Genomic DNA, 21,407 nt, shown 5'->3' with positions numbered 1-21,407 from the left:
GGGATATGCTTCTTGTACAATGGTTTACGACGTACGAAAGACTTGGGTAGTTTCTAGATTGTACGATGGATATTTCACGGACATAATTGGTTCGCGGGGGTTTTGGGACGATGCATGATGTGGCGTTCTACGAGATTACGGCTTATGGGATAATGGGTTAAGACTTACGACTCTATGAGAATGACACCATTCGACTAATAGAATTGTCGCGATTTTATGGGTTTCAGCACTCTCGAAAGACTGTCGCTTTACCGAGTGAGCTGAGCCAAGACTCAGATTGACATCGCTATATTTACAGCTCAGACGTTACGAGCCTTCCCCGTCGCAATTTAGCGGTGTTTATGAAGTTGAGCGTTCTATGGAGCTTACTTCTATTCCTACCATCATGCCACGGCGGGTTCGTGTCAACTGACCGAGAAGAATGTTTTCATGATCGCACTTCAATACGAGCTACAATATTTACATTCATCTCAAAGAGGCATGGTGAAAGCGCACCTTGACTGATTGGAATGAGTTCAACATTTATTCTAGAAAATGCAGCCTGAGGTCCTGTGAGCCCCTCCTATGTCTTTTGAACGCCATCCCTCTATCTACATGTACATGAAAACAGACTGGCGACTCCCTGTTCCATGAATGTTGATTTGATTCTACTAGCTCCGCCCCGTCTGGAGGAAGGCCGTCTTCCTTATGGTCGTTAAAATCATCTGATGTCATCGTCGTCGCGTACACCGCAGCCACCCAACTCTAGTGAGCACAAAAATCAAGACATCTCTCCTACACTGGTCGCCACTCCGATGCTTGGCCATGTTGTTTACACCTGATGAGATACACACGAAAAGGTCGCTTCCGGTGGTGATGATGCGAGGGAGGAAAAAAGTGTGAGAAGACACAGTCGCGAGATCATTTGCTCTTCAGGCCAAGAATGCGGCCAAGTGATCCGCCTCTTTTGCGTCCCAGGCTCTGGGTTCCGTCGCTTCCCACTTGGACTTCCGGAGCCTTTTTGTCGCCACTGCTGCGCTTTTCGCTCGCACTCTTCTTGTGATTGATGTCCCGACTGCTCTTTTTGTGCTGCAAGCCTCGTGCCAAGCGTTTCGCAAAGCCATTCGAGTCTCCGTCGCGCTCGTTATCCGAGTCAAGCTCGAAGACTGAGACAATCCTATCCAGTGGTGGGCAAGAGTGCTGCAAACCGGGCATGTTTGGCAACTCGGGTACCGGAGGAGCAGCCGAAGTGGGAAGTGCGAGTCCCCGTATGTTGTGAGCAGATGCTGACGGGCGAAGCTTCGGGGCTGTATCAATTGGAGAGACAGGCATTGATTGTGTTTGTTGGCCACCAAAGCTCGGTGATGTTGGTGACAAACCGAGGGCTGAGTAGAGGCTCACATTGGATCTACTGGGCTTCAGATTCGCAATGGATTTGCTGCCCTTCAGTCGTCTTTTTGCAGTAAGGGACGACTCAGGAGTGAGAGACGAAGTACGGGGTGGTAGGATGGTCAAGCGAGGCGGGATTGGCGAGGGTTTCGGATAGACCGAGTAAGTCACTGGGGCCTTTGCAGTCTTCTGTCGCGAAGGTGATGATCTTGGCAGTGGCCACTGCGTAGACATGGACTCTTGAACGTCTTGTCCGGTGATGGTAACGGCGTCATCTTCGGCTTCTGCTGCCTTTGATGTGTAATAGTCGATGGTGAAGAAGTCAGATGTGTGTGATTGAAGGACGCTTGAGCTTTGGGACTTCTGTATCGGCGGCTGTCTAACCACCCTTGCCGGCCAGAAGCTATCCCAGAGCTCACTGGCGGAAGTGTTGTATTGGTAGTCGTCGTCCACAGAAACTTCAGAATCTGAGGCATCCGTCATGCTCGGCATAGAGCCAGCAGAGTTCAACGACGACCGGCTGTCAACCGACTCATGTTTGGATACCTGGACCTCCGGCCTTGGGTATGAGAAATTCGTTCGGAATTGAGGTTGACCGATCATCCCATCTCGTCGGTTAGTGCTCTCTAACCTCTGTCCAGCCATGACGCTTGTTGTGTCCTGATTATAATCCCACAGAATGGGGTCATCTCGATGAGAGAACCAGGGAAGCTTTGGTGTATCCATGATCGCGATGAACTTGAAGATCTATTGAGATCGCAGATCAGATCTCAGCCCGTATGGTAGGAAACAGAGGTTTATAGGAACCTGCAGAGTTGGTGTGGGTGGTCGACCAAGACAACGAGAAGGTCGAGCAGGGATGAGTATTGGATGCCAGGGTGGAGCAAACGAGATATATGCCTGGCCCCCGATGTCCCTCCTCCCGAGTTGAACGAGACAGCGGGGAAGTGGAATCTGTAATCAAGATCAACAGGGAAATGATAGACAAGGAATTCCCTTGTGTGCCTAGGCCGGGAGGGGGCTTGGAATCAACAATGTTTGTGCAAAATGCATAACATCAAGGGAGATTCCAGTGCCTCACCCCTCCAATTGTCTCGATCAGTCTGCCCTTCCCAAAAGACGTGCTTACGCCACTCAGAGCGGAATGCGTCCCTGCAGCTGCTTGCTTGAGAAGCAAACGCTGGTCCCCCAATTGCCTCTGGTGAGATATGACGAGGCACCCGGGTGGTGGCGTGGTCCAAAAAGAAAATGTGACCTCGCACTTCTGTTTCGTCTCAGCTGAAGCAGACCTCAGGCACAGCGCACACTCAACTCGGCGCAGCTAGAGTACGAACGACCAGAGCCGATTGCAACAACAAGCGCCAAGACTGGGTCGGGTGTCGGGAAGAATGTGTCGGGAGGTCCATCTCAGCTCCCTCATTCCAGCCGCCACGAGGGTCTTCGGGCCTTCCGATCTGACCCATCTAGACACGCTTGAGCCCTTCGAAGTAATGGATCATAAGTTGAGTAGGGGGTGGGGTAGAGAGGGAAACAAATCGCGCTTGGCCTATAAGCTTCGCTAGAGTCTAGACAAGCATTGACGCACAGCCGCGTCTATAGTCGCGCTTGAGTTTTTCGTTGGACCAAGGTGCATATACTGGGCTGGAAGTAGGAAACTTTGTGTGTTCCTGAGCTTTACATTAGAGCGCGCATATTCACTGAACCACTACTGCGAGGAAGAGGGGCATGGACGAGTATGTTGTTCATAAATACCCTCTTTGGAGCCGAAAGCACCGAGACCGTCGAGACAGCCGACGTCACCGAGGACACCTGTATGTTGCACTTGTGTGGTGGATTGGCACAATCGCGCCGGCATTTGTGAATGCCAAGCACTGTACCTGAATGCATACCTAACCCCTGCGGACTCAGAAAACAGCCGATTGTCGTAAGCTGCTGAGTGATTGTTAGCTCATGCAAGATCCGATCAAAAAGGGACATTCCCGTTTGTCTTGGAGGTCGTTTGGGAGGGCAGTACCCCGACAGCAGGTTGAAAGCACTGCATTGCTCATGCGGCGGCCCATCAAGGCGCAATTCAATAGCCCGGATGTCACAGCCCTGATTGAGATATCTGATCTGTTTTTTTTTGTCGGTATTTCTTGCCGTCGCATGCGCGACCTCAGTCCGAACACCGACCTGTCAGGCAGTCCACGGTATAGTACAGGGATGTCCAGACCACAGGGCACACGCTGCCCGCGTGCCCTGGCAGATCTGTGTAGGAGAGGCCTGAGGAGCACCGCGCATCCCTGACGACTTTGCCGTACGCGTTCTGCAACCTGTGCAAGCATACGCGATGAATAATGAGAACGGGAAATCTCCGCACTCGTTTCGATCGCCAGGTTTCCAACCCCAGGTCTCCAGCTACTACCAGGGCAGTGGTGCCGGGGCTTCCGCCATGCAATGGGACCCCTCCCCTGCCTCCCTCGGAACGCTTCCTGCATGCAGAATCAGCTGGATTTTGGGATTTCATGACCAATGATAGACCCAGTAGATCGCCTTTCCCCCTCATCAACTGGACCCGAAACGGCGGTCCTGCAGGGGTAACGCCCTGGCTAGATGGGCTAGCTCAACCGTCATCCCAACTTATGCAACCACTATAGGCTAGCTGTCAATCGTTGAACGTCTTGGACGCTGAACGTTGCAAAACAAAATATCCCGCATGCGTGCTGAAACTGTCGTACCTCTGCTGCGCTCTTTTTGTAAGTCCGCTTTGCAGTAGTTTCCCAGGAAAATTTTCTCAAAACCTTGTGCCATGTTGTATAACTGCATTCGGGATAGGTCATTTTGCATATGTGCAATGTTAGCCAATTCATTCCACCTGCTCCTGAGGCGAGGGACGTGATGGGTCTTTGCCGTTGTTGGATCCACCGATTGGGCCCTTCTTGATGAGGCACTTCGTCAGCAGCTGCTATGTAGATGAAATTTCGGTTCATCCGAAGTTCCGAACGAAGCGAATCAGGCGGCTTGTCCTTTAGGAACTACGTTGTGGCTATACAGGTGCAGTGAAATGACAAAACACTGTTGCAGCACACACCACAATGAGAGCGAGAGGGCGAGTGCCTTTGGTTTGCCAACTTTAGCTCCGGGAGACCGCTATAGCTCCGCCTAATTGAACTGGCCACTTTTCAGTGGAACTTACAGCTCGTGCCAGTGGGGCGCAAGTTGAACGATACTCCCATTGACAGACGCCAAGGTCTCAAAATCGCGCTTTTCGGCCCAGCTTCCGAGCACATAAACTTCGAGCAACATGTCAAAACCGCGTATTTAGATCAAGAGGTGCGTGGACTTGACGAGCTCATTTCCTCCAGAAGCTACTGTCGGGGCCTGGCATGAGGAAAATCCAATGTCCCTGCTTTGACTGCGCGCACCTTGGCTCGAGCTTCCCGTTTCCCGGCGCCTAACTGTACAGGAACCTTGTCTAAAGTTTACGTATAACCTTACAACATCAAGGAGGTATTTGGGTGGTATGGATGTGCGAGACCACTCGTTCTCGCCATTGTTGTTGTTGTTGTTGCGGTGTTGTCAATGATTCATCTGACAATCTCAACTGAACCAGTCTCGCCAAAACGGGGTTGGTGGCAGATTTAGTGACCCCCGAGTTCAGTCTCAGTCATACCTTGGTCTTCGCCCGCAAATCTGGTCCAGACCTGTCTCACCCGTTGAGATACCTGGCGTGTTGCTGTGTTGTCATTCGTTGTTGGTTCTCCTAATCGTAACGGGCGGCTTTGAGATCACACTCCTGAGGGGTCTCTACGGCGACCGACGTCGACATATTCAAGCTTGTTTGTTGGTAACCGTCGTTGGCGTCGGTGACCTGTCAATTATGGAGCTTCCCGACACGCTCCCCCTGAAGCATTTCGTGTTCCCGAATTAAGGAGCTGAAAAAGTTGATCTTTGATATATGCTCCGGACGGTCTAATTCATTCATAATTCTCCTTGCGTAGATCAGCATCAGAGAGCTTGTAATCAGGATAGGTTTGAGAGACATGCCAACGCCGAATCGGCTGTGCAAGATATGTCGAGTTGTTCGAAAGCTGCCATGAGAACTCCTCACATGAGGTTGGACACAGACAGAAGATGCGTGCACATGGAGTCTTGACTGCATGATAGACGTGACAAGGGTCACCAATCCAGTAAGGGCCTGTGCTCAAATCTCAATTTGTCCAGATCCGGTGCATTAGGCCTCAGCATATATATCAATCGCCAATGACGCCCGCGAGTGTGTCCTTGCCTTATTCTATGCCTACCGTATGAAGAGTCAAGTGTCACGGTCCGCTGTGCACTTCTGATTGGACTTGATCACTTGGATCCGTGCGTTACCAAGGCTGCTTGTTCATTGGCCAATGGCTTGAGCTCCTCCAGATCGGAACCACCATCCATCCCGAGGTCTTTGTCCTACGGGCAGCAGAGCTCCAGTCTGGGGGCGATGAAGTCATATGTTTATTGGCTGGAGAATCATTGGGTTCACCGCAATTGAAAGGTACTCTCAAGCTGCAGACAGCATCTACGCCTCTGTATTATAGCATAGTTTGTCATTTTCAGCAGTTCAGAATTTCCCCCCTTCCCTCCGAGCTGTCTGTTCTGCCATCTGGGCAACCTGGGATGACCTTGTCGGTCACGTATCGCCGACCCATTGAGGCGGCCTCATCTCCATCCCGCCAAACGCCATTCATTGCCAGCCACTGCTTTCTGCAGCCTCAGAAGAAACCTTGCACCGCAAAATTGAACGATCGACTCGGACCTCAGCTTGGGCTCGGGTCTGGAGCACAGACTATCTGTGGGGGTCTTTCAGCACGGCAACTGACCAGACCAACTTGCAAGATCCGCTGTCAGCAAGACCCCCTTGCAAGATTCCTCAGATGCTACGACCCAGGCCATTGGCCTCGCGTAATGCGGTTGGCTGAATTTAGCGTGAATGTGTGGACTGCCAACGCACACTTACATCCGACATTCTTGCTTGACCTTGCTCCTTCCCATTATTGGGTACCAGGCGTGCTGCCCTGGTTGAGTGCACCGCTCTCAGTTGCAACAGTCTGGTGTGGTTCTGGTGGGGGCCATTGACTTCACGACGCGGCAACAGAGTGCAGAGGGACAGACGCCTGGCACCGCTTGGTGGACTTGAATGCTTCAGTGTGCTTTTAGATCATTGTTTTAGCATGTGTGTGCACGTATAGTCGTAGTAGAAGGTCTCATTGTGCTAAGCGAATTGGTCGGCTTGAGCTCGGATGAGACAAGGCCGTCTCAAGGCAGAGCTTTTGGGGGGACCCTGGAAAAGTGTAGTATACTCCAGGATCATGAAAGTAACCGTACGGTGCGTTTCCCGTCGAAACCAGCTTACGCCATGGATCCCTTCTCTAGGCAAAGGGGACCAACACGAAATAGTAGAGCTGAGCCGTCTATTAGTCTGGTGGCAGCCATTGGGCCGTGCGGTGCGAGGAAATCAGCCGTTCCTCCGCGGCCGCCAATTCACCTGGGCCTGACAATTCTGCAGCAACTCTCCCTCGCTCAACCAGAGCAGCTGTCACATTGTGAAGCCATTGGGATGCGCGCGCCAGTCTGATCAGTCACGCAGCTCCCGCGACCCAGTCCTGCGACCTCGTTCGTCCCAATTGCCTGATCCCGCGGGTTTGGCGGCGCGGGCGCTGTCGCCCACCAGGCCGCTCCGCGGTGGTGGTGAGTCGGGCTCGGCGTTTGGGAGGCAAGCACGGCTGTGATACCGACGAAACAACATCGCGGGTTTCCTTTGGGCTGCCTCCCGCGCGCGCAACAGGCGCATCGTGCGATCAGTCACATTGCCCGTTCTCGACAGTTCTTGGTTGGCCCGAGGGGACCTGACCCGCGTTGGGCCCTCTCGACGGTGCTGAGTTGCCCAGCCATCTGGATTTCCACGCCGGCCCAGCCTCCCGCTTTCCATGACCGAAACCTGCGCAGGGTACCAAACTCAGCACCCACTTCACGCACACTCTGGCGTACCTTGCTGCCCGGGTTCTTCGTTGTGCTCACTGCGAATCTGTTGCAAACCTTCACTCGCTGGTTTTGGCCGGCTATCCTTGATCTCGCACACTGAGAGCGCCGCCTGCGCGAAATCGGACACGTCACTCCCAGAGCCGGCCTTGGACTTGCTCAGCTCCGGACAGCTCCCCAACAGGATCGTCTGAACAACCACCCATTACCCGGCGCCTCTCACCACGCGCGTGGTGAACTTTCAACTTGTCGTCTTCAGCTCCCTTCTCGGCGGCAGGCAACGCAGCGGCAAAGTTGTCGGAACCAATTCCCCAGCCATCTTCTCACGACCGTCACGACCCTAACGACCCAGCAACTCCCACCCTACACCAGCGCCAGCAGCGCCGCCTTTCGCAACCTACTCCTCCGCCTCGAGCTCACTCTCAGACGCCCGGGCAACGATCTACTCCATCTTCGCAACACCGCCTGCGTCGGACGCCCAAGTTCTCCGCTTCGCCGAGCCCAAGGCCCGAGGAACAGCAGACCCGGCACCCACAATCGCAACCTCATACGCCCGCAAAGGTCACTGTCACTCTTGGTCCCCGGGGTCAGTATATATTAGCCGGTGCTGCGGACAAAGGTAAGGCACGAGCGCGACCACGCCGACCCACGCGACAACTCTCTCAGGATTTGAGCAGTGAGGACAACGAGGACGAGTCTCCTTCCTCGCAGCGTTACAAGACCGAGGTCGACGCGCCCGAGCCCGAGGCCGTCCTCCGCATTTCAAAGCGCACCCACCGCGCCATCTTGTACACGCTTGAGGAATTGCTACGTGGTCCGAATAAGCTCAGCTCCGACCTTGTTGAAGAAACCGCCTCAATGGCCGATTTAATGGGAGGTGGTATACCTACCTCCAACGACAATGGCGCGTCTTCCTCGAGAATACCGGCCGTTCGACCTCCCGGCGGTTCACCATCCGGGATTAGAGGTCCCCGAAAGATCATGCAAGAACGAGCAGCCCGAGAAGCGAGACAACGCGAGGAACGAGAACGCTTGGAGCGCGAGCATGCCGCCGAAGATGCTCGCTTGCTCGAGGAAGCAAACAGAAGAGAAGCGGAGCGCAGAGCAGCAGCTGCTGGCGCTGGTAGAACTGGACCGGGATCTGTGCCTGCCGGCGCGGATCCTGGCTCTTCAACAAGACGACCTACAGTCGGTAGCTCGGGTCGACCTGGTGCTGATAACGGCGCCCATCCAGGATCGTCTCGCGCAGCCGGTACTCAGGCACAACCTGCGCAGCGCCAGACGACCGTGCCGCCTCAAGGCCCCGCGGTAGAGAATACAGCAGCTGCACCATCAGGGACCCATCAGACTGCAGCTGCATCAGACCCGGTAGCTGCAGCGGGCCGTGGTAGGAACTCGTTCCCGCATGCATTCGAACGTTGGGAGACCCTCTCGGCGCACTGGGAAGGCTTGACCAGTTTCTGGATACGCAAACTGAAGCAGAATGCGGATGAGATCAACAACGATCCTGTATCTCAGCAACTTGCTCGTAACGTGACAGACCTCTCATCGGCAGGCGCAAATCTATTCCACGCCGTCGTAGAGTTGCAGAGACTTCGCGCCTCTTCAGAGCGCAAATTCCAGCGCTGGTTCTTTGAGACGCGCGCTGAAATGGAGCGCAACCAGGAGGTCACCGCAATGCTAGAGGTAGCGTTGGAGGAAGAGCGTCGCAGCCGAGCGCAAGCGATCCAGGAAGCCTTGGAGCATGAGCGCGGCAACTCCAGGATACAGAAGCAGCTAGGTGAGATGCGCAAGGAGTTGCAGATATCGAAGGAAGAAGCCCGCCGTGCATGGGAGGAACTCGGCCGACGAGAGCAGGAAGAGCGAGATCGTACTGCATCTCTACAGTCAGGCCAGCCCACCATAGTTGGCGGCGTCCAGGTTGTGCCCATGACGCAGGGTGTCAGTCGACACAGCAGTCGTCGCGATCCCCAGGCCTATGCTCCCACAGAGCCTGACTACAGTCAAGCTTCGGGCTCTCGACCAGAGTACACCCAAGCACCCGCCGTCCAACCCGTCACCGCATCGTCATCCGGGGGTGCCTCTTCGCATCAAGCACCGGCAACTGTTCATCACCAAGGCAGCTATGGTTCCGAAGGCACCTACAGCGAAGGTGAGTACACAATCGATGCGCAGGGTAATTTTGTCCGAGACTCTCGGGGACATATGATCCCTTTCCGCGCTCCCGTTTCAGACAATGGTTCTGACGATGGACTAGAAGAGTTCGAGACCCCTGGTGCTCAACCCGCCGGGCAATACCCGACGACTTCTGGTGCGCAGCCTCAGTACCCTCCCGCCGCAGATTATACCGGCCAAGGTTACAGTTCGGGGTGGGACAATGCGCGCCACCACCACCCTACTCGCCTGAGTGACGTTCTCGAGGAGGAAGAGGAACGCAGCCGTACGAGCGCGAGCCAAAGCCAAGTCAGCCGCGGCTGATGGCAGGCTGAGGCAGTCTCCCGCTGACTCTAGCTACACTTATATCTGTCGGACTGACATATCACACTACGCCTCCGGAAAACCCAAGTCGAGGTCAGGCAATATAACTTTCTTCTGGGATGTCACATTTGCCATCGCATGATGATACTGGCAGCCATGTATGGGATGCATTCTGTCCGGACCAAGTACAAACAGAGAGTCCTTGCCAAACCCGACTCGGCTGGGAATTTGATCATGTGTGAGTTTTTTACTGTCAGTACCTGCAAGATTTCGCTCGGTATGAGAGCCATACTACGCAGCGGAGCATCGCGAGGCGTGAAGGGATTAGTTCGAGTGGCATTATAGTATTCTGCTGTTTATACGCGAAGGGTGACAAGACCGGACGGCGAAGAAAACGGTTTTCTGTTTCATGGAGGCATTTGGCGGCATCATCGCGAAGGCAGCGGCATCGAGTTGGGCTTTTCTTGTTTCATTTTTTTCTTTCTTTTCAGACTGGCACGGCATTGCTTGATATTCCTCTTCTATTGCGTGCATATTTGGCGGCCAATTCTGTCGGGCGTCGAGAGAAGAGGCCACAGGCAAAGGAACAAAGGCACCAGACACGGAATCAATTCTGGCGGGTAATGACGAAAGAGACGGATAGATTAGAATGACAGCATTCTGCACATCTCATGTCTCTGTTACTTGTATTTGTAGAGATTAATAATTGATCCTGAGGCGCGAGTGGTCCTCGCGTCACTCTCACACCCGTTCCTGCGTCGCCTGAGGTGACTTGTGTCTGCCCTGGTTGGCGCAGTTGTTGAAGCAAACGTGGCCAATGGCTTGTGTCGTGGCACTCGAGCGACAGAAACTCACGTCAGCAAGATAGGAAAGCCCCCCTTATATAGTTCTTCAAGAATACATCAATCGTGCGCAATGGCGGACAACATTCACTTTGAAGTGAACGGGCATTTCGGTCCTGGTGACGGATGACGTTGAGCTCGGATGTGGCTTGGGAAGCTCCGCGTGGCGCCAGCTCGACCCAAACTGTCCCAATTGGAAATTTGTTTCTGGGCACCGCCGACAGCTTCAGAGCTCGGACTTTGGCCAGTCTTACGATCATCATCAGAACCAACGTCCTGGATTCGCCTCCGAGACCGCACCTCTGCCACTCCTGTTGAGATCGATCGATCGATCGCAAGCCATGTCACGGTCGATTGCGCCCTCGTCGGCGCTCCTGCGTTCTGTGTTCCAGTCCCAGAGCCGCCAATGCCGACGCTTCCTATCCACACAGCCCGCAGCCCCCAAGCGGCCGACGCCCTCGAATGTATGGACTTCTGCCCACCAGCAATGTCTGCGCGCAAGGAACCAGAACTGCGAACAGCGCCGCTTCAAGTCCCGGACGGTGGAGGAGGCCAAGAGCAGATACCGGACGGGACCTTTCTCGTGGAAGGCCGGCATTCTCTTCGTCCTCACCAGCGCAGGCCTGGTCTGGTACTTCGAGCACGAGAAACAGCGCATGCAGCGCAAGCGCATCGCCGAGGCCACCAAGGGCGTAGGCCGGCCAAAGGTCGGTGGAGACTTTGAGCTGGTGGATCAGAACGGGCGCCCGTTCAGCAGCGAGGAGATGAAGGGGAGGTATTCTTTGGTAAGTTGCTTGCATTGCTCTTCACTGCTGTGAGAAACTGGTCTCTAACGCCTGGTGTAGGTCTACTTCGGCTTCTCTCACTGCCCCGATATCTGCCCCGAGGAACTCGACAAGATGGCCACCATGTTTGACATTGTCGAAAAGGAGAACCCCGGCGCTGTCCTCCCCGTCTTCATCACCTGCGACCCCGCGCGTGATAACCCCGAGGTGCTCAAGACATATCTGAGCGAGTTCCACCCTTCCTTCATCGGCCTGACGGGTACATATGACCAGATCAAGAACGTTTGCAGGCTTTTCCGCGTCTACTTCAGCACGCCGAGGGACGTCAAGCCCGGCCAGGACTACTTGGTGGATCACAGCATTTACTTCTATCTCATGGATCCCGAGGGCGACTTCGTCGAAGCTTTGGGACGGCAACACAGCCCGCAGGCTGGTGCTAAGCTCATACTAGACCATACCAAGGACTGGAAGGCCCCTGCAAGACAGTAAGGACGGGCCGATATTTCGGCAAAGAGGTATTGGACGACTCGGGTCAGCCAAGTAGTACGACTGTATATTTGTCTGTAGAATAATGTATCATTCACACAAGACGCACATTTTCTGCTTCAGTTGCCATAGCCGCAATCCCGCTAGCCGTGCAAAGTAACTGTCGGTGATTATCTGTCGCCCGTGCGTCTTGTAAGCTGTGAAGGAAGGCCTAACTTTGCAGGACTTGGCCTGCTATTGATACGCAAGCGGCCAAATCCGCGAATACCAACCAAATTCCGAGTTATGGCGCGCACCAGAACGCGTTACAACGGTCCCAGCCCGCAGATCCAGTATCCCATCCACGAACAGAGCCAGTCGCGCTTGTTCGCTCTGCCTTTGGAGTTGCGCTTGATCATCTGGCGTCAAGCGCTCCTGGACGGGGCTGATGCACAGCACATCGCCCTCCAATCGAACCCATGGCAGCACGACGCTCCCGTTTTCGCGCGGTATGCTTGCCGCCAGACTCCTGACAAGGCTTTCCTGTCAAATCACTCCAAGGTGAGCAGCTGTACGTGGCGTGTCCTATGTTTTGATCTGTTCATGACACAGGAGACTAGGACTGGCAGTGGATGATGCGGGACCATGAACACAGGGACGGACATCTAGGCTGCGGCCAGCGGGCTTGGGAGCAGTACCCGCCGCTCAGCTCCCCCATGGGCCTGCTCCTGGCGTGCAGGCGGACTTACGTTGAAGCGGTTGCCATAGTGTACGCACGCATCTGCAGGTTCGACGCCAGGGAGCTGATGCACTTCCTGGACGAGCTGCCGCCCTGCACGCTGCGCAACAGGATTACCGAGCTCGAGCTCTGGGTCAGGCCCGGCGTCCTGTGTTACCTCGAGGTCGCGGCTTTGGAGGACTCGGACCCAGGCGTCTGCTGGCCTGAACAGAGGAGGGACTTCGATTCCGTCTGCAGGAAACTGGCCGCGATGGGTGCCCTGAAGTGGCTGCGGATCTCGTTCGACGAGCTGAAAGTCCCATCGCAGGAGCCGGGGAGCCCCCCACCCGCTACCTTTTTCTGGACGGACGAACGCAGGGTTGCGCACAAGGAAGAAGGGTGGCTCCACAGCGCGGCGTTGATCAAGGGCGTGGAAGACTTTGAGGTCTCCATCAACGACGTCGATGAGTATGCCGAGGAGTTCCTCGAGGAGTGGGATGACGGGCTAGGCGGGACGCTGAGAGTTAGGAGAAGGAGGGAGCCGGCGTGGGTCTATGGCTGGGCAGATTTGCTTAAGGGGGGTATCAATGTTTTGGACAAGGTTTGCGATAAGTATTCTCGTCCTTTGCAAAGGGCAGATCGCATGTGATTCACGGTGCTCTCTTACGAAGATGCAAAGCGGGCAAAGTTTGTATTCTGTCTGACAGTTCTGCTCGAAGGCTAGGTAGAAGCCAAGGCTATGAAACCCGAGTGAGCAAAAGACTTTACCCATCACAGGTCAACTCCTTACTTTGACCACGACAACATCCTCGTCTTTCGGACAGGAGATGAGATTTCCCCCTTCCTCAGATACTATACGAAGCGAGTTTCTTCAATATCTCAATATATGGGCAAAGCAGATGAAATGTGTGATCATTCTGGCTCTTCCGTGGGTATGCATGGTTGTTGAGCTTAACAGGGTTACACTATCAATGGCGCGCGGAAATTGTAGAGGCTACCCCAGAGCATACTTTGGTTTTTCAATGAACATGAAACGGAATGGTGGGGAAGAAGTTACTGGCGTTCAACATAGAGGAATGTAGGTGTCAGACAAACTATACCGAACAACGCATCCAGTGATAGCAATGGCCGGGCCACAGGCCATCCGTGATGAGCCAATGACGAGGAGCATTGTCACCAGGTCTCGGGCGGTTGGTGCCACTTTGAATCCTTGCCCCGGAATGCTGTCGGCGCCAACCATTATGCGAACTCCTGCTCAGCAGACTCTGTAATAAAATCATTGCCTATTGTTGCAAGACTGTGAGCAGATCACGCTAGAATTGTTACATCTGACGCTGAAGCCTTGTTCTTGTTGTTTTCTGAAGATAGCTCTCACCATGTCTAGTCAAGCCACGTGGGTGACCGGGATCGAAGGCAACTTTCTTCTGCATGACGCAGTATTGAAATGTATGTTAAACCCCCCAATGATAAGCCATTATAAACATGTGTTTGACGAACATACGCCAAAGTACTGCCAGAGGGGACAGAGGTTATCTCTGCGTTCTCTTCTGGCGTTTCTGCCTGGTCAAAGACAGCCAAGGTTTCTGTCGTGCTACCCAACGGTAGTTTGAAGAGATACTTCCTCAAGGTATGTCAAAGACCGGCGGCGGGGGGTTACGAGCTACTGCTCAGATGATGGCAGTGTGTGTCGGGGGAAAGCGCAAAAGCCTTGGTTGAAGGGGAGTACCAGTCCGCCTACGACATCAATCAAGTGATGTCCGACCTCGTGCCAAAGCCGATTGGCTGGGGCAAATATCGTAGCGGAGATACACAGGTGTATTTCTTTCTGGGAGATTTCCATGATATGGACTTTTCTTCTGCTCCTGAGCCAGCACAATTCACGGCCAGGATTGCGGAACTTCATCGAAAAGGTGTCTCGCCTAACGGCATGTTTGGATATCCGGTGCCCACCGTCATCGGCATTATGAAGAGAACAGTGACGTGGGAGACGAGCTGGGCCAAGTCTTTCACTCATCAGCTGAACGATGCCATCGGATATGATAACCAGACGAACGCTCCATGGCCCGAGTATGATGCTGCGTGTAAACAATTGATCGATGCAGTCATCCCTCGATTGCTAGGGACTTTGCAGTCCGACCGCCGCCATATTATCCCGGTGTTGATTCACGGTGATCTTTGGGAGCGAAACGTCGGCACTGATAGAGAGACTGGGAAAACAATCGTCTTCGACCCCGGGTGTACTTATGCGCACAACGAAATGGAGTTTGGGACTGTAAGGAGATCATCGACCGCCGTGGTTCTCTAAGTACTAATTATGTCTATAGTGGCGTTGTTCTTGGGCATTCCACTTCAACTCACTAGATTACATGAAGTCCTACCAGCATCATATCAAGCCTTCCGAGCCGGCGGACGAGTTCGACGATCGCAATCGCCTCTATAGCATATATCCGTACCTCATCGAGTCTGCTGGCCATGCAGGAAGTGCCTCTAGACAACTGTACGTAATGCCTTTGATTCAGCGTGTAATTGGTGGGCTAATTTCTCTACAAAGTGCTTATAACGACCTGCTGTTTCTCTGCGAAAAATACGCTCCATTAGCCAGTCTCGACAAGTATAACCCGAAGATGGACATTAGCGTCACAGGCGCGCATGTGCCATTTGTTGTGAAACAACTGGAGTGATCAGCAGTAGACACCCCGAACCGTGGAGTCATGCTCTGCATGCCATTCAAGTTCGCGTCTGTGCCGAGGTGAAGCGGTCTAAGTTGCAAAACATCAATGCTGTCTTGAAATATTGAACTGTGGCCAAGCTAGTCACAACCGTTCGATATGAGCTTCAGGTGCTAGAAGACTACTGCCATCAATGAGCAGGAGGCATAAAATGGTTGATCTTCATCTAGTCAGCGACGGGCGGATAGTTACTTATAATCTGAGGGTCCAGGGAGAAATCAATAAAGTAGAACTGTAAGCCACGCTTGAGGGTAAAATGTGCTGCCGTTCCATGTGCAAATTGGCGGTTCAGAGACAGTGGGCCCCACCACCTCCAGACTTGACCTCCGGATAACCGTGCGGCAGCACGTACCGTACCTCCGTCGTTGACACCTTGAAGCTCCACTCTCCCTCTGGATCGCGTAAATAGGGGACGCCCTCGCCGAGAAGATTCAACCGAATTGCGGCAGCATGATCTTGAGGTGAATCAGTCCTATTCTATCCACAATGCCGGCCGCGACACACTTCTCCTTGTCCGGTGCCCGACTGCTCAGTCGTGCATCGCGGCCCCGCTCTGGACATGTATTCATCCCTTCCGGCTGGAGAGACAGCATCCCCGCGCAACCTCGACCAAGTCTCCACACGTCACGACAGCATTTGATGAATACGAAGCTGTGCAGCGGGCGACATCGACATCGTCACTACAGCACAGGGAGCAGTGCCAAAGCCCCTCCTTTTGCCTTCGCATTCGAGTAAGTGTAACCCTCATTTGTCTATGCGTACCGTGCGACTGACAGCGACCAGTATCGATGGTGTATTGCTCCATGTAGCGAAGCCAATCCCGGGGGCGACTGAGACCCTCAGGTATTTGCAGAAGAATGACATCCCTTTCATCCTTCTCACAAACGGTGGAGGCAAGCATGAAAAAGACCGGGTTGCTCAGTTGAGCGACAAACTGGACGTGGAGCTGTCGACAGAGAACTTCGTGCAGTCCCACACGCCGTTCCAGGAACTTGTCCATGGCGCAGAAGGGTTAGCAGACAAGAACATCCTCATCACAGGTTCTGATGCAGCGAAAGCTCGCACCATTGCCGAAGCTTACGGTTTCAAGAACGTCATCACTCCGGCTGATATCCTGATGGCCCATCCGACTATCTGGCCCTTCGAACCTCTAATGGAGGAGCTTTACGCAGCGACTGCGCGTCCCTTGCCCACCCCGCAACCGAAGCTCGATGCCATTTTTGTCTTCAATGACCCTCGCGACTGGGCCCTGGATATCCAGATCATCATGGACTTGCTCATGTCGCAGAATGGCGTGCTGGGAACGTACTCCTCCAAGAACGGCAGACCCGACCTCCCTGATGGTGGGTGGCAGAGCGATGGCCAGCCACCTCTCTTTTTTTCGAACCCGGATCTGTTCTGGAGCGCAACCTATCACCACCCACGGTTCGGCCAGGGCGCTTTCCAGGCTGCCATGGCAGGAGTCTGGCGCGAGATCACGAATGGTAAAGACCTCAAGCGAACTGTAATTGGGAAGCCATACAGGCAAACCTACCGCTACGCGGAACGAGTTCTGAACAGCCACCGAGCCCAGGTTTTGGGCTTGAACAGCATTGAGCCATTGGGCAGAGTCTACATGGTTGGCGATAATCCAGAAAGTGACATCCGGGGTGCAAATGAGTTCGATAGTCCCGATGGGACCGCGTGGACCTCAGTTTTGGTGCGGACAGGAGTGTGGAGTCCTGAACGGGGTGAGCCGACACATCAGCCGAAGATGATCGTGGATGATGTTGCCGCAGCGGTTGATTGGGCACTGAAGCAGGAAGGGTGGCGGTAATCGACACAGCTCAAGTATATTGCATCCCATATGGATGGCAGGCTCACTAATGCCAATTATCAAGTTTTCCCTTTTGGTGCCATTGTCTGTCTGCGTTGGCTTTGGTCCTCAGTTTTAGGTAATAAGCGGCCCAGCATTAACGGACGTCGGGCACGTTTGACAAAGGCTCTGATCAATTGGCTAGGCAAGACACCGAGCGCCGGTTTTGGCCTGAAGATTTACTAGCCTAAAAACTACGTCACGCACTTCTCATTCATGGATAACTGCTAAGTCCAAGAACCTACCTCGCAAGCCTGGCGGTCGGATTCCTTAGTCCCTCTACACATCCGGACTGTCTGTACTCGCGACGATATTCTCTTTGCCATCCCCCTGCGAAGATCCGGCAACGCAGCGCCCACGTGCGAAGGAGGCCGACATAGATACACCTCGATCAAGGGTCCATTTCAACGTCATCTATACCACTTTCGGCAAGGCTGGTGTAGAGCTGGGCCAGTTTGAGGCTACCGACCCCTGCAGCGCCGCAAGCAGTGCGTGGGCTGTGCGCCTGGTGAATTTAATTTGGGAGCCGACTCGTTTATCATCCCACCTGACCGTTATCAGGACCCGCCCAGGCCTCATCCCATACCCGAACGTAGCAGGCCATCGAGGAGAGGTCGCGTGATCAAGTCTCCTACAAGACAGCTTGTTGCAATCCTGCCACATCCCTATACCGATCATCACACTCGAGGGTATTCTTCTCAACCATGTCCGCCTCTTCTTCAACCCCGGTGTCGGGTGGACTCCCTCTCAGATCTGCGATGAAGGCCGAGGACGATGGCGAACGGACCCCGCCCCTGAAAGGTCGGTGTTATGTCCCTTTATCATCTCATGTTCCCAGCACAGTCATGCCCTCCTGGACGACTGTCTATACATGGTGCTTCTTTGTTAAACTCGCATGTGCCTTGGCAAGCTCGTGACGGTCTCTGCGTTGCTTCACCTATAATGGGTCATTCCTATCACATGTCCTGGACCGCCCGATCTGCATGACTTTCCACATTCATCCAACGTCACTGACCATTCAATAGCGGTGCAGATAGCTGAGCCAGAACTAGAGGCTCCAGAAGAAATATCTCATAGGAAGCAGTTCTCTGCAGGTCTTGCCAAGCGGCTCAGCGGACGTCCGCCGATAGTGGGTGCTAACTCTTCTAGGACCTCAACTCTGAGCCAAGGTAGCATCGAGACTCTGAGTAGTCTCGCGGGCACCCAACAACCGTCTCAGACACCTTCAGACGCTGAATCGTCTCAGCCGCAACACCGCCATCGTCTGGATCACCTGAGCGAACGGCTCGTCTCCCAGATTGCTGAGTGGCTTGAACATGAGCGAGCAAAGAAGCAAAATAGGAAGTCAAGGAGAGTCTACCATGGCCGACGAAAGTCGCCGCCTACTGAGCCAGGGGCGGCTGCCTCATCAGTGGAAGGCGCGCCTTCGTCAGATCACCACAGTAAACACCATAGGTCTTACTCCATTGACTCCGAGTCCAGTGAAGTCTCCCTTGATCGGCTACAGCGGATCATTGATGATAGTATGAGCGCCTTGGGACTTCATGGCATCCCACATTACAACCAGCGCCATCATACCAAGAAGTCGCAAAAGAAGCGCTCGCTTTTCCATTTGCATCGTGCTGCATCCTCGGACACAGAATATCATGATGGAGACGTTCTTGTTCCTGGGTGTGATGCTTGGTTGGACAACTCGAAAACCATGAGCTATTCGGGGGGTAAAGCCGGTGAAACAGATGATGCATCGTCAATCTCAAGCCGTCAGGAGAAGAAGGAGCAGAAAGCCTGGACGGTTTTCAAGAACGATATCATCCGCATCGCTCACACCTTGAGAGTCAAGGGCTGGAGAAGTGTGCCGTTGGGTCATGGCGACAGCATTGACGTGGAACGGCTGAGCGGCGCGCTGACAAATGCCGTTTATGTTGTTTCACCTCCAAAAGACGCAGCCAACTCTCGCGAGCCAGGCAAGAAAGCCCCAGCGAAGCTACTCCTCCGGGTGTACGGACCGCAGGTCGAGAACATCATCGACCGAGACAATGAACTGAGCGTGCTGCGCCGCCTAGCGCGAAAGAAGATTGGACCACGCCTTCTGGGAACCTTCGAAAATGGTCGCTTTGAGGAGTTCTTCAACGCTATTACCTTGACACCCGCTCATCTGCGGGAGCCAGACACGTCCAAGAAGATCGCGAAGCGCATGAGGGAACTGCATGACGGCATCGAGCTCTTGGACGAAGAGAAAGACGCTGGGCCTAGCGTTTTCAAGAATTGGGATCATTGGCTTGAAAACGTCGAAAGGATCGCCACGTTCCTGGATGCAAAGGTATTATCTGGTGAGACGGGCCCTATCAAAGGCAGCGCAGATGTATGGAAAACAAGGGGTCTTATATGTGGCGTTGAATTTGCCAAATTTAAGGCGACTGTCGAGAAGTATCGCCACTGGTTGGAAGATCAATACGGTGGACCCGAAGGCTTGAGGGAACAGCTGGTGTTTGCCCATAATGACGTGAGTCGTAAAACCCCCATTTGCTGCGATGCATTTCTAATCAGAGCAGACCCAATATGGCAACATTCTCCGCCTTCAGCCTGATGACCAGAAGTCGCCGCTCATGCACCCTCAGAACGAGCATAAGCAACTCATTGTCATCGACTTTGAATATGCCGGTGCAAACGTTCGAGGACATGAGTTTGCGAACCACTTCACGGAATGGACCTACAACTACCACGATGCAACTGCACCTCATGCATGCAACATCTCGGCATACCCTACGATTGAGGAACAACGTCGTTTCATCAAATCATACGTTGACCATCGGCCACAATATCTCCACGCCGGGTCTACACCAAACCTCACCCCGCTCGATACTCCCACTGACCTGCCCGGCACTGGCTCAACAAGTTCGATAGTGGATTTCATGCTTGATGCCAGAGTGCCCTCCGGAGGATGGAAGGAGGACGAAAGGCGACGCGAGGAACAGACTGAGAAGGAGATAGAGTCATTGATGCAAGAGACTCGCATTTGGCGCGTAGCCAATAGCGCGCAATGGATCGCTTGGGGGCTTATGCAAGCCAACGTTCCTGGACTTGATAAGAAAGATTCAGAGGATGAGCCGGCAGTCGAGGCTACACAGTCGGCTGGTATCGCCGCTCCTGAGGGTGAAGAAGGTGCTGCAGATGAGTTTGACTACCTGGGATACACCCATGAACGAGCGCTCTTCTTCTGGGGTGACTGCGTACAGATGGGCTTCGTCAAGCTCGAGGAACTGCCGGAAGAGTTGAGATTGAAGATCAAGATTCTGAAGGAGTAGATACCTTTTCCAGGGAGATGACATGAGCAGTAGCTGGCCAGCGTCGTTGGAGATTCTGGGGTTCATAGAGCTGAAGCCGCTTCAAAGCCAGCATAACTGTAGGCCGCCATTCAACTGACCGGCTGTATTTGCTTGCAGTTTGTGAGCGGCAATCAAAGTTGCCTTCAACAAGCCCGAATGAATAGATATGATGAAGTGCCCCCACTCTGTTCAGGTAGCCTCTTGATAACTGGCACGGACCGATCGCCCACCCTAACTCAGTAGCTCAACACTGACTTTCACCAAATAACTCTTGCCATATCCTAGACTTGAAACACCAACATACATGCTGTTACTTCCATCGTAGTGACTTGAAATCAGAAGGATGGGCTCCTGGTTTCGCTTCGCCACTCCGCTCTACAAAAATACAGGCTCCGTGGCCCGAGACCACCTAGCCTCGGAACGGACGTTCCTGGCCTGGATCCGAACTGGCCTTGGCTTTGTCGCGCTCGGCATCGCCATCGAGCGCTTCTCGCAGCTGGACCTGACCGAGCTGCTCCCCGTGCACCAGAGGGCGGCGGAAACGCCCGAGGACAGGAAGCGGAAGCATCAGGACAAAGTCCACTCACAGATTCTGGTCGGCGTGCTAATGGGGCTCGGCTCCGGCTCCATCCTCTACGGCACCGGCCGGTACTTCTCAAATCTGAAGCTCCTTGAGAGGGGCGAGTTCAGACCGGCGTACCACGGCGCGGCCGTGATGGGTGCTGCTGTCGCTGGCTTGGCCGGGGGCGTGTTCGGGAGCGCCATTGGGAGGCGCAGGCCGGAGCGTCAAGAGATGCGACGATGATCAGAGTCGAAGCAATCTAGGACGATCTCATACTAC

At 54.0% G+C, this 21,407-nt stretch overlaps 7 protein-coding genes across 7 annotated transcripts; 6 read left to right on the top strand and 1 right to left on the bottom strand.

The window, feature by feature from the left end:
* Positions 1-900: 900 nt before the first annotated feature.
* Positions 901-2,094, bottom strand: JN550_003256 (uncharacterized protein; the record flags this gene model as incomplete). Its single annotated transcript, XM_049314640.1, has 1 exon — positions 901-2,094. The coding sequence occupies one exon, from the start codon at positions 2,092-2,094 to the stop codon at positions 901-903; it is 1,194 nt and encodes a 397-aa protein (XP_049175091.1).
* Positions 2,095-6,698: 4,604 nt separating this feature from the next.
* Positions 6,699-9,846, top strand: JN550_003255 (uncharacterized protein; the record flags this gene model as incomplete). The annotated part of the gene is made up of 3 exons (XM_049314639.1): positions 6,699-6,715; positions 6,896-7,077; positions 7,628-9,846. The coding sequence occupies 3 exons, from the start codon at positions 6,699-6,701 to the stop codon at positions 9,844-9,846; spliced, it is 2,418 nt and encodes an 805-aa protein (XP_049175090.1).
* Positions 9,847-11,029: 1,183 nt separating this feature from the next.
* Positions 11,030-13,305, top strand: JN550_003254 (uncharacterized protein; the record flags this gene model as incomplete). Its single annotated transcript, XM_049314637.1, has 4 exons — positions 11,030-11,473; positions 11,534-11,958; positions 12,259-12,499; positions 12,559-13,305. 4 exons carry the CDS (start codon positions 11,030-11,032, stop codon positions 13,303-13,305), a joined length of 1,857 nt encoding a protein of 618 aa, XP_049175089.1.
* A 727-nt stretch (positions 13,306-14,032) lies between these two features.
* JN550_003253 (uncharacterized protein) lies at positions 14,033-15,337 on the top strand (the record flags this gene model as incomplete). The annotated part of the gene is made up of 5 exons (XM_049314636.1): positions 14,033-14,102; positions 14,165-14,283; positions 14,338-14,928; positions 14,981-15,153; positions 15,208-15,337. 5 exons carry the CDS (start codon positions 14,033-14,035, stop codon positions 15,335-15,337), a joined length of 1,083 nt encoding a protein of 360 aa, XP_049175088.1.
* A 534-nt stretch (positions 15,338-15,871) lies between these two features.
* On the top strand, positions 15,872-17,201 carry JN550_003252 (uncharacterized protein; the record flags this gene model as incomplete). The annotated part of the gene is made up of 2 exons (XM_049314635.1): positions 15,872-16,116; positions 16,169-17,201. 2 exons carry the CDS (start codon positions 15,872-15,874, stop codon positions 17,199-17,201), a joined length of 1,278 nt encoding a protein of 425 aa, XP_049175087.1.
* Positions 17,202-17,944: 743 nt separating this feature from the next.
* On the top strand, positions 17,945-20,545 carry JN550_003251 (uncharacterized protein; the record flags this gene model as incomplete). Its single annotated transcript, XM_049314634.1, has 3 exons — positions 17,945-18,041; positions 18,266-19,743; positions 19,793-20,545. 3 exons carry the CDS (start codon positions 17,945-17,947, stop codon positions 20,543-20,545), a joined length of 2,328 nt encoding a protein of 775 aa, XP_049175086.1.
* Positions 20,546-20,909: 364 nt separating this feature from the next.
* On the top strand, positions 20,910-21,371 carry JN550_003250 (uncharacterized protein; the record flags this gene model as incomplete). The annotated part of the gene is made up of 1 exon (XM_049314633.1): positions 20,910-21,371. The coding sequence occupies one exon, from the start codon at positions 20,910-20,912 to the stop codon at positions 21,369-21,371; it is 462 nt and encodes a 153-aa protein (XP_049175085.1).
* Between the last annotated feature and the right edge of the window lie 36 nt (positions 21,372-21,407).

Source organism: Neoarthrinium moseri, assembly GCF_022829205.1.
Source record: "Neoarthrinium moseri strain CBS 164.80 chromosome Unknown scaffold7_Wmoseri_CBS_16480, whole genome shotgun sequence".
Taxonomy (NCBI): domain Eukaryota; kingdom Fungi; phylum Ascomycota; class Sordariomycetes; order Amphisphaeriales; family Apiosporaceae; genus Neoarthrinium; species Neoarthrinium moseri.
This window is presented reverse-complemented; position numbering and strand designations above follow the sequence as displayed.